Below are 14,884 nucleotides of genomic sequence, written 5' to 3' on the forward strand. Positions count from 1 at the left end.
GGTTTGAATGACAGCTTTTTTGGATATAATAAAGACATACATGCACACAATAAAGACAAAATGTGTCTTCCCATTCAGAAACACTTCCTCTTTTAGTCCATTATATACTTTGCATAATCTTGTGTAGTAAGTCTTTGCTGCAAATGATAATATTCAAAGTAAATCCCTCCTCGTTTAGTGTCCTAAGAAGCCAATAGTTGCAGCAATTTGAGCATTAAATAATATTCCAATGCTGTTACCAGGCAAGTAAACGCTGAGGCTGTAAAAAGAAGAAACTATGTTATAAGTCATGTATTTGTGATTATTTTGCAGAGATAAAGAGAATAATGTTATCGTTAAGTGGAGAGCAAAATACAAAGGACATCCAGCCAATTTTCTCTCCTGCATTTTTCATTCCGTGGAAAATTAAGGATGAAAGACATTCTTAAGGGCAACATTAATGCCAGTTCTTCTTAAAAACTCCTGTATTTTAAAACAAAATAAGGATGACAGTAATTTAAAAATATAAATTATATGTAATTTAGAACCTATAAACAGTATTTAAAATTAACACATTATTAATGACCACTTTAATTATAAGTTCTAATTTCAGATCTCATGATAAATAAAAACTTTGTTACCTATATTAAAAAATTATGTAGTTAAGCTAGTAGAATAAACATCTATGTATGTATGCAGAGAAATTTTTAATTACCTTTTTAGTATATTTTAAAATAATTTCTCTCAATTATTTTAAACATTTTAATAAAAACTCTTTAAACTCAGTGAGGTAGAAGGAAAGACAGAAAAAGCATCATGTTTTTAAAGTAGTTAATATACTAGTTTTACTTTGTTACATCATTTTGGATAAAAATACTTCTGTTTTCCCAGCTTTCAGGAGGTAGATCTGGCTTTTAGGGACTTTTAGGGACTCCCTAGTCTCCAGTTTAAAATACCCATGAATTAATTTTTAAGAAGGACAAACTTTTATGAATAAAGACACAAGAAGTTAGTTTTTCAAAGTAAAGTTATTCATAGCAAATAATCCTAATTATACACTATGACATTTGATCCCAGTACTAACTGAAACTTGGTTAATAAGATCATTTTTTCAATTTTAAGAAATGGAATTAGGCATCTCTTTAACATGTGGGGAAGCAGGACATTTGAGAAGTAATAACACCAATGAGAGTTTTTTGTGTAACTGCAACTGGGCAATTAAACATTCTCCCATTTGATCCTGCTACTGTTCACCATGTGTCAGGTAGTGTGCCAGTGTGCTGTGCAGTTACATGTACTACCTTATTTAACCATATGAGGTTGGTGGTATTATCCCCATTGCACACATGAGGCAATAAAGGCCTAAGTTATATTGCTAGCAAGCAGTGGAGCCAGGATTTAAGACTAAGTATACTTGACACCAAAGGTGTCTTTTTTTTGTTGTTTTTTTTTTAAAGAAAAAGCCCCCAAAATCCATTTTGTTATCCTGTTTTTGAGGCAGAGTCTTGCTGTGTCCCCCAGGCTGGAGTGCTGTAGCCCAGCCTCAGCTCACTGCAAGCTCCGCCTCCCGGTTCACACCATTCTCCTGCCTCAGCCTCCTGAGTAGCTGGGACTACAGGCGCCCGCCCCCATGCCCGGCTAATTTTTTGTATTTTTAGTAGAGACAGGGTTTCACCGTGTTAGCCAGGATGGTCTCTATCTCCTGACCTCGTGATCCGCCCACCTTGGCCTCCCAAAGTGCTGGGATTACAGGCGTGAACCACTGTGCCTGGCCTGTTATCCTTATTATACCCTGTGGCACCTGAAAGACTCAGTTTGTCGTTTACTTGAGCCACATAATGCTATCTAGATGGTTATATCCTCTGCTAATGCAAGAGCTGATAAATTTTTAGATAACCAAGTGAATACTTACTCATTGTGAGGTGGGAGGTATTTTAGTCCTTCATTTAAATTTGCTGTTTATCCTCTGTGGCCTGTCTAGGGAGACATTCTACATATATGTAAAATGCTTAGGTCAGCATGTGCCTGGTACATTTTAAATACCCTGTAAACACTAGCTTTCATTATTATCTGCCCAGAACAAAATCTGCTATTAATACGTTAACTACATAGATTAAATGGAAACTGCCATTATCCTACAGCTCTTGCCTCCTTGGCAACAGTGTTCTGGGTCAAAGGATGGTGTCTGATCCAAGATGAACCATTCAGACTCCTTTCCTAGGATTTTAAAAATTGGAACTAAGGGCTGCTCTGTCTATGGAGTAACCATTTTTTTATTCCTCTCCTTTTTTTTTTTTTTTTTAAAGATGGAGTCTCGCTCAGCTGCCCAGGCTAGAGTGCAACCACTGTCTCTGGGGTTCAAGCGATTCTCCCGTCTCAGCCTCCCGAGTAGCTAGCATTACAGGCGGACGCCACCATGCCCGGCTAATTTTTATATTTTAGTAGAGACAGGATTTTACCATGTTGACCAAGCTGGTCTTGAACTCCTGACCTCGGGTGATCCGCCTACCTTGGCCTCCCAAAGTGCTAGGATTACAGGCGTGAGCCACCACGTCCAGCCTATTCCTCTACTTTCTTAATTTGCTTTCACTTAAAAAAATTGGAACTAAGGAAAGAGGGCAGTCTCTCCTGATTAGTGAAAGTGGAATGATAAAAGAGTCTAGGTGGCAATCTTTCCAACCCATGGAGGAAGCTGGTATGAGAAACTTGAGGCACACATTCACAGATAATTTAAAGAATAAGTTCTAATTCCAGTTACCCTTGTAGTTAGGCTATACCTCTCCCTTTCCATGGTTCAGCTGATAGCTAGGGCTCCACCTTCACTTGTACTGCCACCTCAACATCAGTGGTGACTACCCAGAAAACCACTAAAGGTATAAATCAGCAGTTTTCTTTTAAACAGCAATTTGTTAATAATGACAAAAACAAAAAAATTTAAATGTACATATCTTTTTGACCCTAAATTTTAAGTGTACATAGCATGAGGGCACAAAGATATGTGCGTGTATGTGTGTTTACTCAAACATACACATATATATGACTGTTCAGTGCACTATTGTCCTCACTAATGAAAAATTGGAGGCAGAATGCCTGTTAATAGAGGATTTGGTAAATTAAAAAGTAGTATTCTTTCTGATCCTGGAGTAATTTTTAAAAATTCTGGTTTTATTTGTTTATCTGTAATTATTAGGGTGTGCATCTTTCCACATTGGCAAATTTTCTTTCTTTCTCACTTTTTTTTTTTTTTTTGAGATAGGGCCTCACTGTGTCACCCAGGCTGAAGTGCAGTGGCGCAGTCTCGGCTCACTGCAACCTTCACCTCCCTGGCTCAAGCGATCCTTCTGTCTCAGCCTCCCAACTAACTGGGACTATAGGTGTGTGCCACCATTTGTGGCTAAGCTTTTGTATTTTTTGTATAGATGGGGTTTTGCCATGTTGGCCAGGCTGGTTTTGAACTCCTAGGCTCAAGTGATCTGCCCACCTTGGCCTCTCAGAATGCTGGGATTACAGGCATGAGCCACCGAGACTGGCCTCAATTGGTGAATTTTCTGAATAGCTGCAGTTTGTTTTGTTTAACAGCAAATAAATATGTTTCCCTCTTTACTATAAAGTACAATGTGAATTATTTTCTTGATGACTCAGTTACTATCAGGGACATTAGGGAACAAAGCTACGTGTTTTTGCCCAGGGTTTTATATGATAGTAGTGTAGCTGTGGATGTGGATTGAAGCTGTTGACATTTTAATCATTCTAATGATTTAAACTTCCATGAGAGATTTAATGCTTTTGTCCAAGTTTCTGTGGGTATTGAATATATGTTAAGTTAAAGTATTTCTGTGTTACTGTCTCCTTCAGGAACCTGACTGTGAACAGCAGCCCTTAAAACAACTCACCTGTGACTTGGAGGATGATTCTGATAAATTACAAGGTCAGAATGAACACTAGATCTTAACATTTGGTAGAAATTATTCAGATCTAGATTATATTAATAATGGGAGAAAACCCAAACCATCAATTCAGAATATGTCTGCTTACCCTGTTTGAAACTTATGCCAAAAACAAGGACAATAAGTAAAAGGTTTTTTTCCCATTATTTGGTCTGTTGACACGCCTGCTCTCAAAAATAAAGGAAAATTCGTTCATGTTGATATAGCATGTTGTTGCAAGAGACATTTAGGATGAGGTCAGTGAATTTTTTTTTTTAACTTCTTTCCAAACCTCAGCAATATTGGCATCATTAGCTATTGGTCCTCCATCACTGCCACCTCTGGGGAAATCTAGAAGGAGAAAGGAAGGGAATATTACTGTGATTTACTAGTCGAGGCTACTATCAGAATTACTTTGATGAGAGGTAGTGGTCAGGGAGTTAACAATTTGTTTTTGGTTATGCTTCCTGAGACTTCTGACACTTAAGCAGCAGGGCTTCCTAACTTCTTAAAAAATGTCATGGTACATACAAATAATTATAATGTTTCTATAGCACATTGAGGTAAGTGGAGGAGGCTGCTAGGGTGGAGGGAACCTGCCTGAAAGTGTGAGCACCCTTAGAGGATTGTGGGGGCCCTTAACATACCAGTACACTCACTGGAAAGCTGTACTAAGGAAATCCAGGAGTCTAGTGAAATACGTATCTAGTCAACATGTTGCCATGGATAGAATCTTTGGGGAGTTGAGTGGTCTGCATACAATGTAGAAATGGAGCAATCGTATCTAGAAGCACAGAATTAATTCAGAAGTATTTGCAGTAGAAATTAGAGGTAGAGTGCACTTAAAATCAGAATACTACAGCTGGGTGCAGTGGCTCACGCTGTCATCCCAGCACTTTGGGAGGCTGAGGCAGGCAGATCACGAGGTCAAGAGATCCAAGACCATCCTGGCCAACATGGTGAAACCCCCTATCTACTAAAAATACAAAAACTAGCTGGGCGTGGTGGCGCACTCCTGTAGTCCCAGCTACTTGGGAGACTGAGGCAGGAGAATCACTTGAACCTGGGAGGCAGAGGTTGCAGTGAGCCGAGATCACGCCACTGTACTCCAGCCTGATGACAGAGCTAGACTTCGTCTCCCAAAAAAAAAAAAAAAAAATCAGAATACTATTTTTCTGGCTGTTCTTTAGGATTGACTCTAATCTTTACATGTTTCAAAGCATCTTGTAAGTAGCTTCACTTTGCCTATATGGATAGCAAAATAGTAACCTATACCAGTGAAGCTTAACCTTGGTTATAGGTCATGGTTTCTTTGCAAGCTAACTCTACTGTAATAATTGTGGCATTTAGAGCAGTGTTAAGGGAGCTCCCTGTTAGAGCCCAGTCACCAGGATAATGAGGACTATTGTAGTCTTATTCTCTGGAACTTTTTCTTCCTGGAAAACTCCCAAATTGTGAAAGTTAATACATGTTAAATTACTACTGTGAAAGAACATGAGAATGTGGCAGTTTTTTCAGAGTTCCATACAAAATGCTGGGATGCAGAAATCTTTCAACTTTTTATTTATTATTATTATTTTTCATCAGAAAAGAGCTGGAAGTCTCCCTGCAATGAAGGGGAATCCTCTTCTACTTCTTATATGCATCAGAGGTCACCTGGTGGTCCCACCAAACTGATTGAGATCATCTCAGACTGCAACTGGGAGGAGGATCGGAACAAGATTTTGAGCATCTTATCCCAGCACATCAATAGCAACATGCCACAATCACTTAAGGTGGGCAGCTTCATCATTGAGTTGGCTTCTCAGCGAAAGAGCCGGGGTGAGAAGAACCCTCCTGTTTATTCTTCTCGTGTGAAAATCTCTATGCCATCATGTCAAGACCAAGATGATATGGCTGAGAAATCTGGATCAGAGACTCCTGATGGTCCATTGTCCCCTGGGAAAATGGAGGATATCTCTCCTGTGCAGACAGATGCCCTGGATTCAGTGAGGGAGAGATTACATGGAGGCAAAGGTCTGCCTTTTTATGCAGGGCTTTCTCCTGCAGGGAAGCTTGTGGCCTATAAACGTAAACCCAGTTCAAGTACATCTGGGCTTATCCAGGTGAGAATTATCTTTAATCTGGGTATAGCACCTTTTTATACCTAGGTAGCATCATGATTTTTCAGAGCCCTTTATGGTCCTGATATCCTTTATCTTTACATTTCCTGGGAACTGGGTGACAAAATTATTATCTCTTTTTGTAATAGGCCTAGTTTAGATGCATACCTAGAGTGAATTTTTGTCACATTTATGAACAGAAATGTAGAACCTTGTATTAGTTTATAATTTTCTTTCTAATCTTCCCAGAAAGTTACTCTTCATAAACTTTATTGCCTGCGGGCTCTAATGATACTTTGACAATAAAGCAAGGATAATCAGGGATTCAGTCTAGCTCTTGGAATTTATTATTAGTAGATAGGTTTCAAAACAAAACCATGGTTAGAATGGTTAGGTGTAAGTGGAAGATGAAATTGACTTAAAGATAGGCAATGTATGTTTAGAAACTTGGGGAAATTTTTCATTTTTAAAATTTTATTTATTATTTATTTAGCGCAATCTTGGCTCACAGCACCGCAACCTCTGCCTCCTGGGTTCAAGCGATTCTTTGTGCCTCAGCCTCCCAAGTAGCTGGGATTACAGGCATGTGACACCACACCTGGCTAATTTTGTGTGTGTGTGCGTGTTTTTTTTTTTTTTGTTTCTTGGTTTTTTTTTTAAGTAGAGACAGTTTCGCCATGTTGTGCAAGCTGATCTCGAACTGCTGAGCTCTGGTGATCCACCCACCTTGACCTCCCAAAGTGCTAGGATTACAGGTGTGAGCCACCATGCCCAGCTGAAAATTTTAATTTAGTAAGGTGTTATTTAAATACAAGAGTAAAAATTGAGCCATATTTACTTAATTATATATTTTCTTTATTTGATTCATAGGGGTTTTGTCAGTGTAATCGTTGTAGGACAAATATCTCTATCCTTGATATTTAGTAATTCACGCAGGTTATATTAGTAAAATTATACTGGCATATAGAAAATTTGAAATGAGATGTTCTGAATTAATGTCACAGTCAAGGTTTTTCTAGCTGAGCACGGTTGCTCACACGTGTAATCCCAGCACTTTGGGAGGCCGAGGTGGTGGATCACCTGAGGTCAGAAGTTTGAGACTAGCCTGGCTGACATGGCGAAACCCCATTTCTACTAAAAATAAAAAAGCTCAGCATGGTGGCGCGGGCCTGTAATCCCAGCTTCTCGGGAGGCTGAGGCAGGAGAATCATTTGAACCTGGGAGGTGGAGATTGCAGTGAGCTGAGATTGTGCCACTGTACTCCAGCCTGGGCAACGGAGGGAGACTGTCTCCAAAAAAAAAAAAAAAGAAAAAACAAAAAAAACATATTAAAGTAGCAAATGTGTGGAAGTGCCTGATATTATTGCGACTTGACTTTCATTAGATTGGCTGCTTTTAAGTCACTAAGGACTTCTCCATTAATAATATGATTGATCTAGGCTGGGCATGCTGGCTCACGCCTGTAATCCCAGCACTTTGGGAGGTGAGTGCAGGTGGATCGTGAGGTCAGGAGTTCAAGACCAGCCTGACCAACATGGTGAAACCCCATCTCTACTAAAAATAGAAAAATCAGCCAGGCATGGTGGTGCACGCCTGTAATCCCAGCTACTCAACAGGCTGAGGCAGGAGAATCGCTTGAACCTGGGTAGCGGAGGTTGCCGTGAACTGAGATTGTGCCTCTGCACTCCAGCTTGGGCAACAGAGCAAGACTCCATCTCAAAAAAGAAAAAATTGTAAGATTGATCTAAGATTGATCTACTTAATTTAAAAACTTTTTATTGCAGTTTACTATTGTGCATGCTATGTAAATACTTCTGTTGATATTTCTTACACTCTTGATGAGGAGAACAGTATTTTCTCTACCTTATTTATTGATTGACACTTTGAAAACAAAGGTTTGGCTGATATAATTTCTAGTGAGACCAGCCTCCCTAAAATACAAGCATGGAAATTTTTTGTTCTCTTCTACCCAGGACTCACAAAGCCACCATAGAATGTGTCTATATAGGCAGTCAGGCAACTGTAAGATAAACTTTGGGGAAGCTACAGAGTAGGCTTCAACACAGTCCCAAGGGAGCCGGGAGGGTATCTGACCTGTTTCCATATAGCCTAAAAAGTTACAGTAAAGTTTACTTTCAGGGGGAATGATCACATTCTTTGTACCAAACTCAAGGCAGAGATATTCTTGATCTCTGTGGGAATAATCATAATTTTACCAAAGTAGCAAAGAGTAATTTTGTTTTGTGTCTCTGAAGATGGAGTTGCTTGCTGTAGCTAGTCTCCTCACCAATTCCCTATTAGAGAGTAGATTCTACCTCACTCCATCTCCCCCGACCCCCAGCTTTTAAATGGTGAAAAGGTGATGTAGAAAAGGTTATCTTCTCTAGAGTTGCCTGGCAATATGACCTAGAGAACATGGGTAGAGACTTGGGAAGTTTTTGTTTTCTTTCTTTAAAAAAAAAAAAAAAAAGAAGAAGAAATCAACCCCCACAAAAAACAACTGTGCTGGTACCCGTGATGGGCAGTCCAATCAACTCAGGCAGCAGAGGGAATCTTTACTTCATTTGTTAGTTCACTTTCTTCTGACCGTTTAGTTAATTATATCTAGAATTAGAATGAGTTTCTACCAACATTCATTTTGAACCCATGTTTTATCCAACAGATGAAAATAGTATTTTCAAAACTAAGCTTTTTGAAAATTAACAACTGTGAGGTAATTGTGGCTTAGATTATTGCAACAATGATTTGTCTTATAACTTAAAGTAGGTTTCACTTATATTTTTCAAATATGAAGGATGCTTGAAAGGACCCTTGTGTGAGAGCTTCATTATGCCTCTCTGGTCTTATCAGAGAGATTCTGTGGGACACAGTTACTCATTTTTGCTGATGAGGTTAATAGCTTAACCAGAATGGCTTATTTATGAGGAAAACAATTGGATAATTCTAGTTGTTTAGATTTGATGATAACTTTCACATACCTAGGATGCAGAAATGATGAGTTTCTGATTCTCTGTTTTCAAACTACAACATGAAGGCGATGAGATTAGTTCAGAATATCAGATGACAGCATTTTTCTACCTCCTGATTACTCAGATTATTCTCAATGGAAAAAGTCTACTTCTTTTTCCCTTTTAAATCTGAAAAATAGACTTATAAAAACTTGTAAAAATGAAGCCCCTGTCAAGGGAGAGGAGTTAGCAAGAGAATTTTATCTTTACAGAATTTCTCTTTGCCACTTGTTTCAGGTTAATGGTAAGAGTTACCCGCAGGCTAAGTTGCTATTGGGACAGATGGGGGCATTGCATCCAGCCAATAGGCTAGCTGCTTATATCACAGGCAGGTTGCGACCCTCAGTCCTGGACCTCTCAACCCTCAGTACTGTCATCTCCAAGGTAGCATCCAATGCCAAGGTGGCTGCATCCAGGAAACCACGTACCCTGTTGCCTTCAACATCCAATTCCAAAATGGCATCCTCCTCTGGCACTGCAACAAATCGCCCTGGGAAGAATCTGAAGGCGTTTGTCCCAGCAAAACGGCCAATTGGTAAGTTAGGGTGTATGTATAGTTTGGAAAGACCTATGACTTTGTGGTGGGACAGCAGGTAACAGGTATGGAGGTTGTAAAAGTTAGAGAAATATGTAATTTGGCATTATTCTTATTCTTGATGTCTGTCTTGCCTGGACTTTTTTGATTGATTGGGGTTAACTTCTAATAACCTGCAATATTAGATGAATTGAATTGTTTTATAGTTTTCTTTGTTTTAAATTTTTATTTTATATTTTAATAATACTGACCTGAAGGCAAGTTTTACAGTTATTTTTAAGGTTTTTACTGGTTTTTATTAATGTAGAAAAGACAGGATTTTAATTTTGTTTCTAAAAAGGGAAGATATTTAAAAATACTTCACCATTTTACTAAATTATTTACTAAAATATTTTACTAAATTAAAAATAGTTAACTATTTTCCTATGAGTACTGGTGTTTTTGGCATCTTGCTGAACTCTTCCTGGTGCTGTGTAAATGCTTCTGTTGGTATTTCTTAAACTTACGAAACCAAGGAGCTAGCAAAAGCTAGTGGGGTAAGTAGTATAGGCTTAAAGTGGAAAGCTCCTATAAATACAATTTTGGAAATGTTGATTTATTCCATTCATCTCGGTTCTATGAATGAAAATCTCTCTTTTCCTTAACATTTAAATGCTGAAGTCTATAATAAATTACCTTATTGAAGCATTAGTGTTTTAGCATTGAGAGTATCTGTAGTTGGTTTATGGAATTTCTCTTTTTGTTGTTTCAAATCTATTAGGAATGTTAAGTAAGAGTGTCAGTTGAAATCTCTGGCTGAATGGCTAGAGTTGTGTGAAGATAGAAGATATTTATTGTTTGCCTTAAAAGAACCTATTTTGGCCGGGTGCGGTGGCTCACGCCTGTAATCCCAGCAATTTGGGAGGCCGAGGCGGGTGGATCACGAGGTCAAGAGATCGAGACCATCCTGGCCAACATGGTGAAACCCCATCTCTACTAAAAATACAAAAATTAGCCGGGAGTGGTGGCACACGCCTGTAGTCCCAGCTACTCAGGAGACTGGGGCAGGAGAATCACTTTAACCTGGGAGGCAGAGGTTATAGTGATCCAAAATTGTGCCACTGCACTCCAACCTGGCGACAGAGTGAGACTCCATCTCAAAAAAAAAAAAAAAAAAAAAGAACCTATTTTACCTTTTATTAAAGCAGCTTCAGGTGTGATTAAGGGGGAAAAAAAAAGCAATCCTATCCTGATCTCTTTTGAGAAACGTCTTTATATATTTTAGGAATATGTAATACATAAGCATCGCATAATAGCACAACTGTAAAGAGGTGAGAGTGCTCAGACAGGAGGAAATGGTAGAAATAAGTTTTTACATTAGAAATCGGGGGAAACAAACCCTCTCTTTCTCTTTTATCTGTTTTAGGTGATGAAGTTTTTGCTACGGTATTTTTTTTTTAGTATCCTGACAGGTTGAATATATTGCATAGTCAAAAGAATTTTAGTAGGAACACTCTATTTAATTTTTTAATTTTTCTTTCAAGACAGAGTCTTGCTCTGTCTCCCAGGCTAGAGTGCAGTGGCACTATCTCATTTCACTGTAACATCCACCTCCTGGGTTCAAACCATTCTCCTGCCTCAGCCTTCTGAGTAGCTGGGATTACAGGCATGCGCCACTATGCCCAGGTAATTTTTGTATTTTTAGTAGAGATGGGGTTTCACCATGTTGGCCAGGCTGGTCTCGAACTCCTGACCTCATGATCTGCCCGCCTCGGCCTCCCGAAGTGCTGGGATTACAAGTGTGAGTCACTGTGTCCAGCCTGGAACACTCCATTTTAATCCCTTTCTTGTTAGAACTGAGATTTGTTTTTGGTTAAGGCAAACGTTTGATTTCTGAGAACAGAAATTAGCTCAGATGCTGGGTGTGGTGGCTCACGCCTGTAATCCCAGCACTTTGGGAGGCCCGAGGCAGGCGGATCACCTGAGGTCGGGAGTTCAAGACCAGCCTGACCAGCATGGAGAAACGCTGTCTCTACTAAAAATACAAAAATTAGCCAGGTGTGGGGCGCATGCCTGTAATCCCAGCTACTCAAGAAGGCTGAGGCAGGAGAATTGCTTGAACCCGGAGACAGAGGTTGCAGTGAGCCGAGATCATGCCATTGCACTCCAGCCTGGGCAACCAGAAAGAAACTCCATCTTAAAAAAGAAAAAAAAGAAATTGGCACAAATAATACAGGTAGGTAGTACCTGTAAGAAATTGACCCAGTGGTGCACAATAAATGTCGGTAAGCACAGTCACTGAGAGGATAAAATATGAGAACTGAAGATTTTTGACCTGCAAATTTCTATTTGCAGCGGCTCGACCCTCTCCTGGTGGTGTGTTCACACAGTTTGTGATGAGTAAAGTTGGAGCCTTGCAGCAGAAGATACCTGGAGTTAGCACACCCCAAACCCTGGCAGGGACACAGAAGTTCAGTATCAGACCTTCTCCAGTAATGGTCGTCACACCTGTGGTTTCTTCTGAGCCAGTTCAGGTGTGCAGCCCTGTGACTGCTGCTGTCACTACTACCACCCCTCAAGTGTTTTTAGAAAATGTTACTGCTGTGACACCTATGACTGCTATTTCTGACGTGGAAACTAAAGAAACTACTTATTCTTCTGGTGCCACCACTACAGGGGTTGTTGAGGTCTCTGAAACTAATACCAGCACCCCTGTAACATCCACCCCGTCTACAGCCACTGTGAACCTTACCAAAACCACTGGGATAACTACCCCTGTGGCTTCGGTTGCTTTTCCTAAGTCTTTGATAGCATCTCCTCCAACCATAACTCTTCCTGTTGCTTCCACTGCCTCCACCTCCTTAGTCATGGTGACTACAGCTGCATCTTCCTCCATGGTGACCACACCAACTTCATCTCTGGGCTCTGTTCCTATTATACTCTCAGGAATTAATGGGAGTCCACCAGTGAGCCAGAGACCAGGTAAGGCTTAGATGTTACTAGCTGCTTTATTACTGTACACCTATTTATATAACTTTGTGGTTGTGACAGGATTATAACTATATCAGGATAACAATATAGGTGTTTCTATTGTAACATGATACACATATTCCTGAAAACCTCTGCATGCTGCAAAACTGAACACTTAAATTAATAGAGCTCATGGTTAATACGGGATTGGGATAAATCACTGAAAATATATGCAGTTTTGTAAGCAGAATATTAATGGAAAACAATAACTGATAACCTTGAGAGAGAACTTGAACAGTCTTAACTGATAGTTTAGTGGAACTGGAGATTGTGACTCAAAATACTCAAAAACATTAGAATGGAAGTGGAGTGGTGGCTGAAGGATACTAAAGTAATGCAGGTAAGACTGGAGCTCTGAGCCACTAAGATGGGCATGGGAGGAAACCTGACCTGTGTGCTGAGAGCTAGGGGTGCACATCTTTGAGGAGGGAGCCCCAAATGCAGATGTTCCTTTTGTGGGGTGCAGGGGTGCTGCTTTTTAATTAGAGACAGATGAGCAGACTTCATCTCCTTTTGTCTAGTAAAAATCACTAATGAATCAGGATCTATTTAATTCCTGGACATGAACTGATTGAAATAGAAACAAGGAGGCATATTTGTTTAGGGCTCTAATATTTTTATAAACTTCTTAGTTAAAGTATTTCTTTTATTGGCTTAGGTTGAATGAATTTGAAATAGGAATATCCTATGCTTTGTGTAGTTTTTATATCTAGATGCAACTAGCTAAAGTAAATGGTTCTTTTAATCCACTCATAGAGGAATTAATATGGAAAAGAGCAAGAAACTTTGCAGAATTTGAGGGGAAATAGTTACCCAACAGCAATTCTGTCTGGGTTATTGATGTTTTTCTCTTAAATATTTTTGCATTTAGTGATATGGTCTAAATTCCTCTCTGTCTTTTATGGAAGAAGAGATTGGGAGTTAGTTTGTAAGTTGAAGTTCTGTTGAAGGGAAAAATGAATCTCATATATATATATATATTTTTTTCATATATATATATATATATATATTTTTTTTTTTTTTTTTTTTTTTTTTTTGGAGATGGAGTCTTGCTCTGTCACCCAGGCTGGAGTGCAGTGGTGGGATCTCAGCTCACTGCAACCTCCGCCTCCCAGGTTCACACAATTCTCCTGCCTCAGCCTCCTGAGTAGCTGGGACTACAGGCGCCCACCACCACGCCTGGCTAATTTTTTGTATTTTCAGTAGAGACGGGGTTTCTCCATTTTGGTCAGACTGGTCTGGGTCTCTGTGATCTGCCCACCTCGGCCTCCCAAAGTGCTGGGATTACAGGTGTGAGCCACCGCATTCAGCTTGCGAATCACAATATTAAATGTGTCTGTCTTCTGCTTCGTCCCATAAATAAGCCCATAAAACATGATTAGTCTGATACATAGTTTTGGGAGTGAAGTCGTTAGTGAAACTACTTTGATTTCCTATTGAATCTCAAGGTGCATATCTGTTATATTTTAACAGATCATGTCTTCTAAACCATACGGATTCCAGCCTTTTTCAGTACTCTTAATTCTTTCATGAAACAGTAAAGTAGTTTATTCTTCTATAGTTTTGTTGTTTCTCAGACTTTATTTATTTAGGATATGCATTCACATATTTTGCTGAGTCCCGTCTGTACTGTCACCTGCCTAATATTTTTATTTAAATCAACTGCTTTTTTATATGTAAATGTGTGTGTGTGTGTGTGTGTGTGTGTGTGTTTATTTATTTATTTATTGAGAAGGAGTCTTGCTCTGTTGCCCAGGCTGGAGTGCAGTGACGCCATCTCAGCTCACTGCAACCTCCACCTCCCAGATTCAAGTGGTTCTCCTGCCTCAGCCTCCTGAGTAGCTGGGATTACAGGTACCTGCTACCATGCCCGGGGTATATTGTATTTTTAGTAGAGACAGGGTTTCACCATGTTGACCAGGCTTGTCTTGAACTCTTGATCTTGTGATCTGCCTGCCTTGGCCTCCCAAAGTGCCAAGATTATTACAGGCGTGAGTCACAGCGCCTGGCTGTAAATGTGTTTTTAAAAGAGATAGCATTAATTGGAAACCAGCATTACTTGGCATAATAGAGGTTAACCCTATAAAGAAATATACTGGAAACTATAATAATAAAAAAATCATTAAATTCCTGTTACCTACTATATATTCTGAGCACATGGCTTTGCTGTCTTTCTTTTAAAGAAGAAAACTAGAAAATACTAGAGTAACATTAAAGACATCATCAAAGACTGTACCTAAAAGTATCTTCTATAATACCATTTGAGGGAAAAAAAGTAGATATATTTTTAATAAAAATGTATTTTTATTAAAAAAAAATTATATA

The 14,884-nt window shown here is 39.3% G+C and overlaps 1 protein-coding gene across 44 annotated transcripts in view; it reads left to right on the top strand.

Moving 5' to 3' along the window:
- The window catches only part of MGA (MAX dimerization protein MGA), a 168,927-nt gene that overhangs the window by 129,770 nt on the left and 24,273 nt on the right, over positions 1–14,884 (top strand). For 10 of the 44 annotated variants that reach the window (XM_065547792.2, XM_073995555.1, XM_065547793.2 and 7 more), the window contains 4 exons: positions 3,835–3,907; positions 5,493–6,010; positions 9,253–9,550; positions 11,885–12,511. In XM_065547792.2, coding sequence (XP_065403864.1) covers positions 3,835–3,907; positions 5,493–6,010; positions 9,253–9,550; positions 11,885–12,511 — 1,516 coding nt within the window. The remainder of the gene's footprint in view (positions 1–3,834; positions 3,908–5,492; positions 6,011–9,252; positions 9,551–11,884; positions 12,512–14,884) is intronic. The other 34 variants (XR_012414813.1, XR_012414812.1, XM_073995560.1 and 31 more) reach the window with 17 other exon arrangements.

This window comes from Macaca fascicularis, chromosome 7 (genome assembly GCF_037993035.2).
Source record: "Macaca fascicularis isolate 582-1 chromosome 7, T2T-MFA8v1.1".
NCBI lineage: Eukaryota > Metazoa > Chordata > Mammalia > Primates > Cercopithecidae > Macaca > Macaca fascicularis.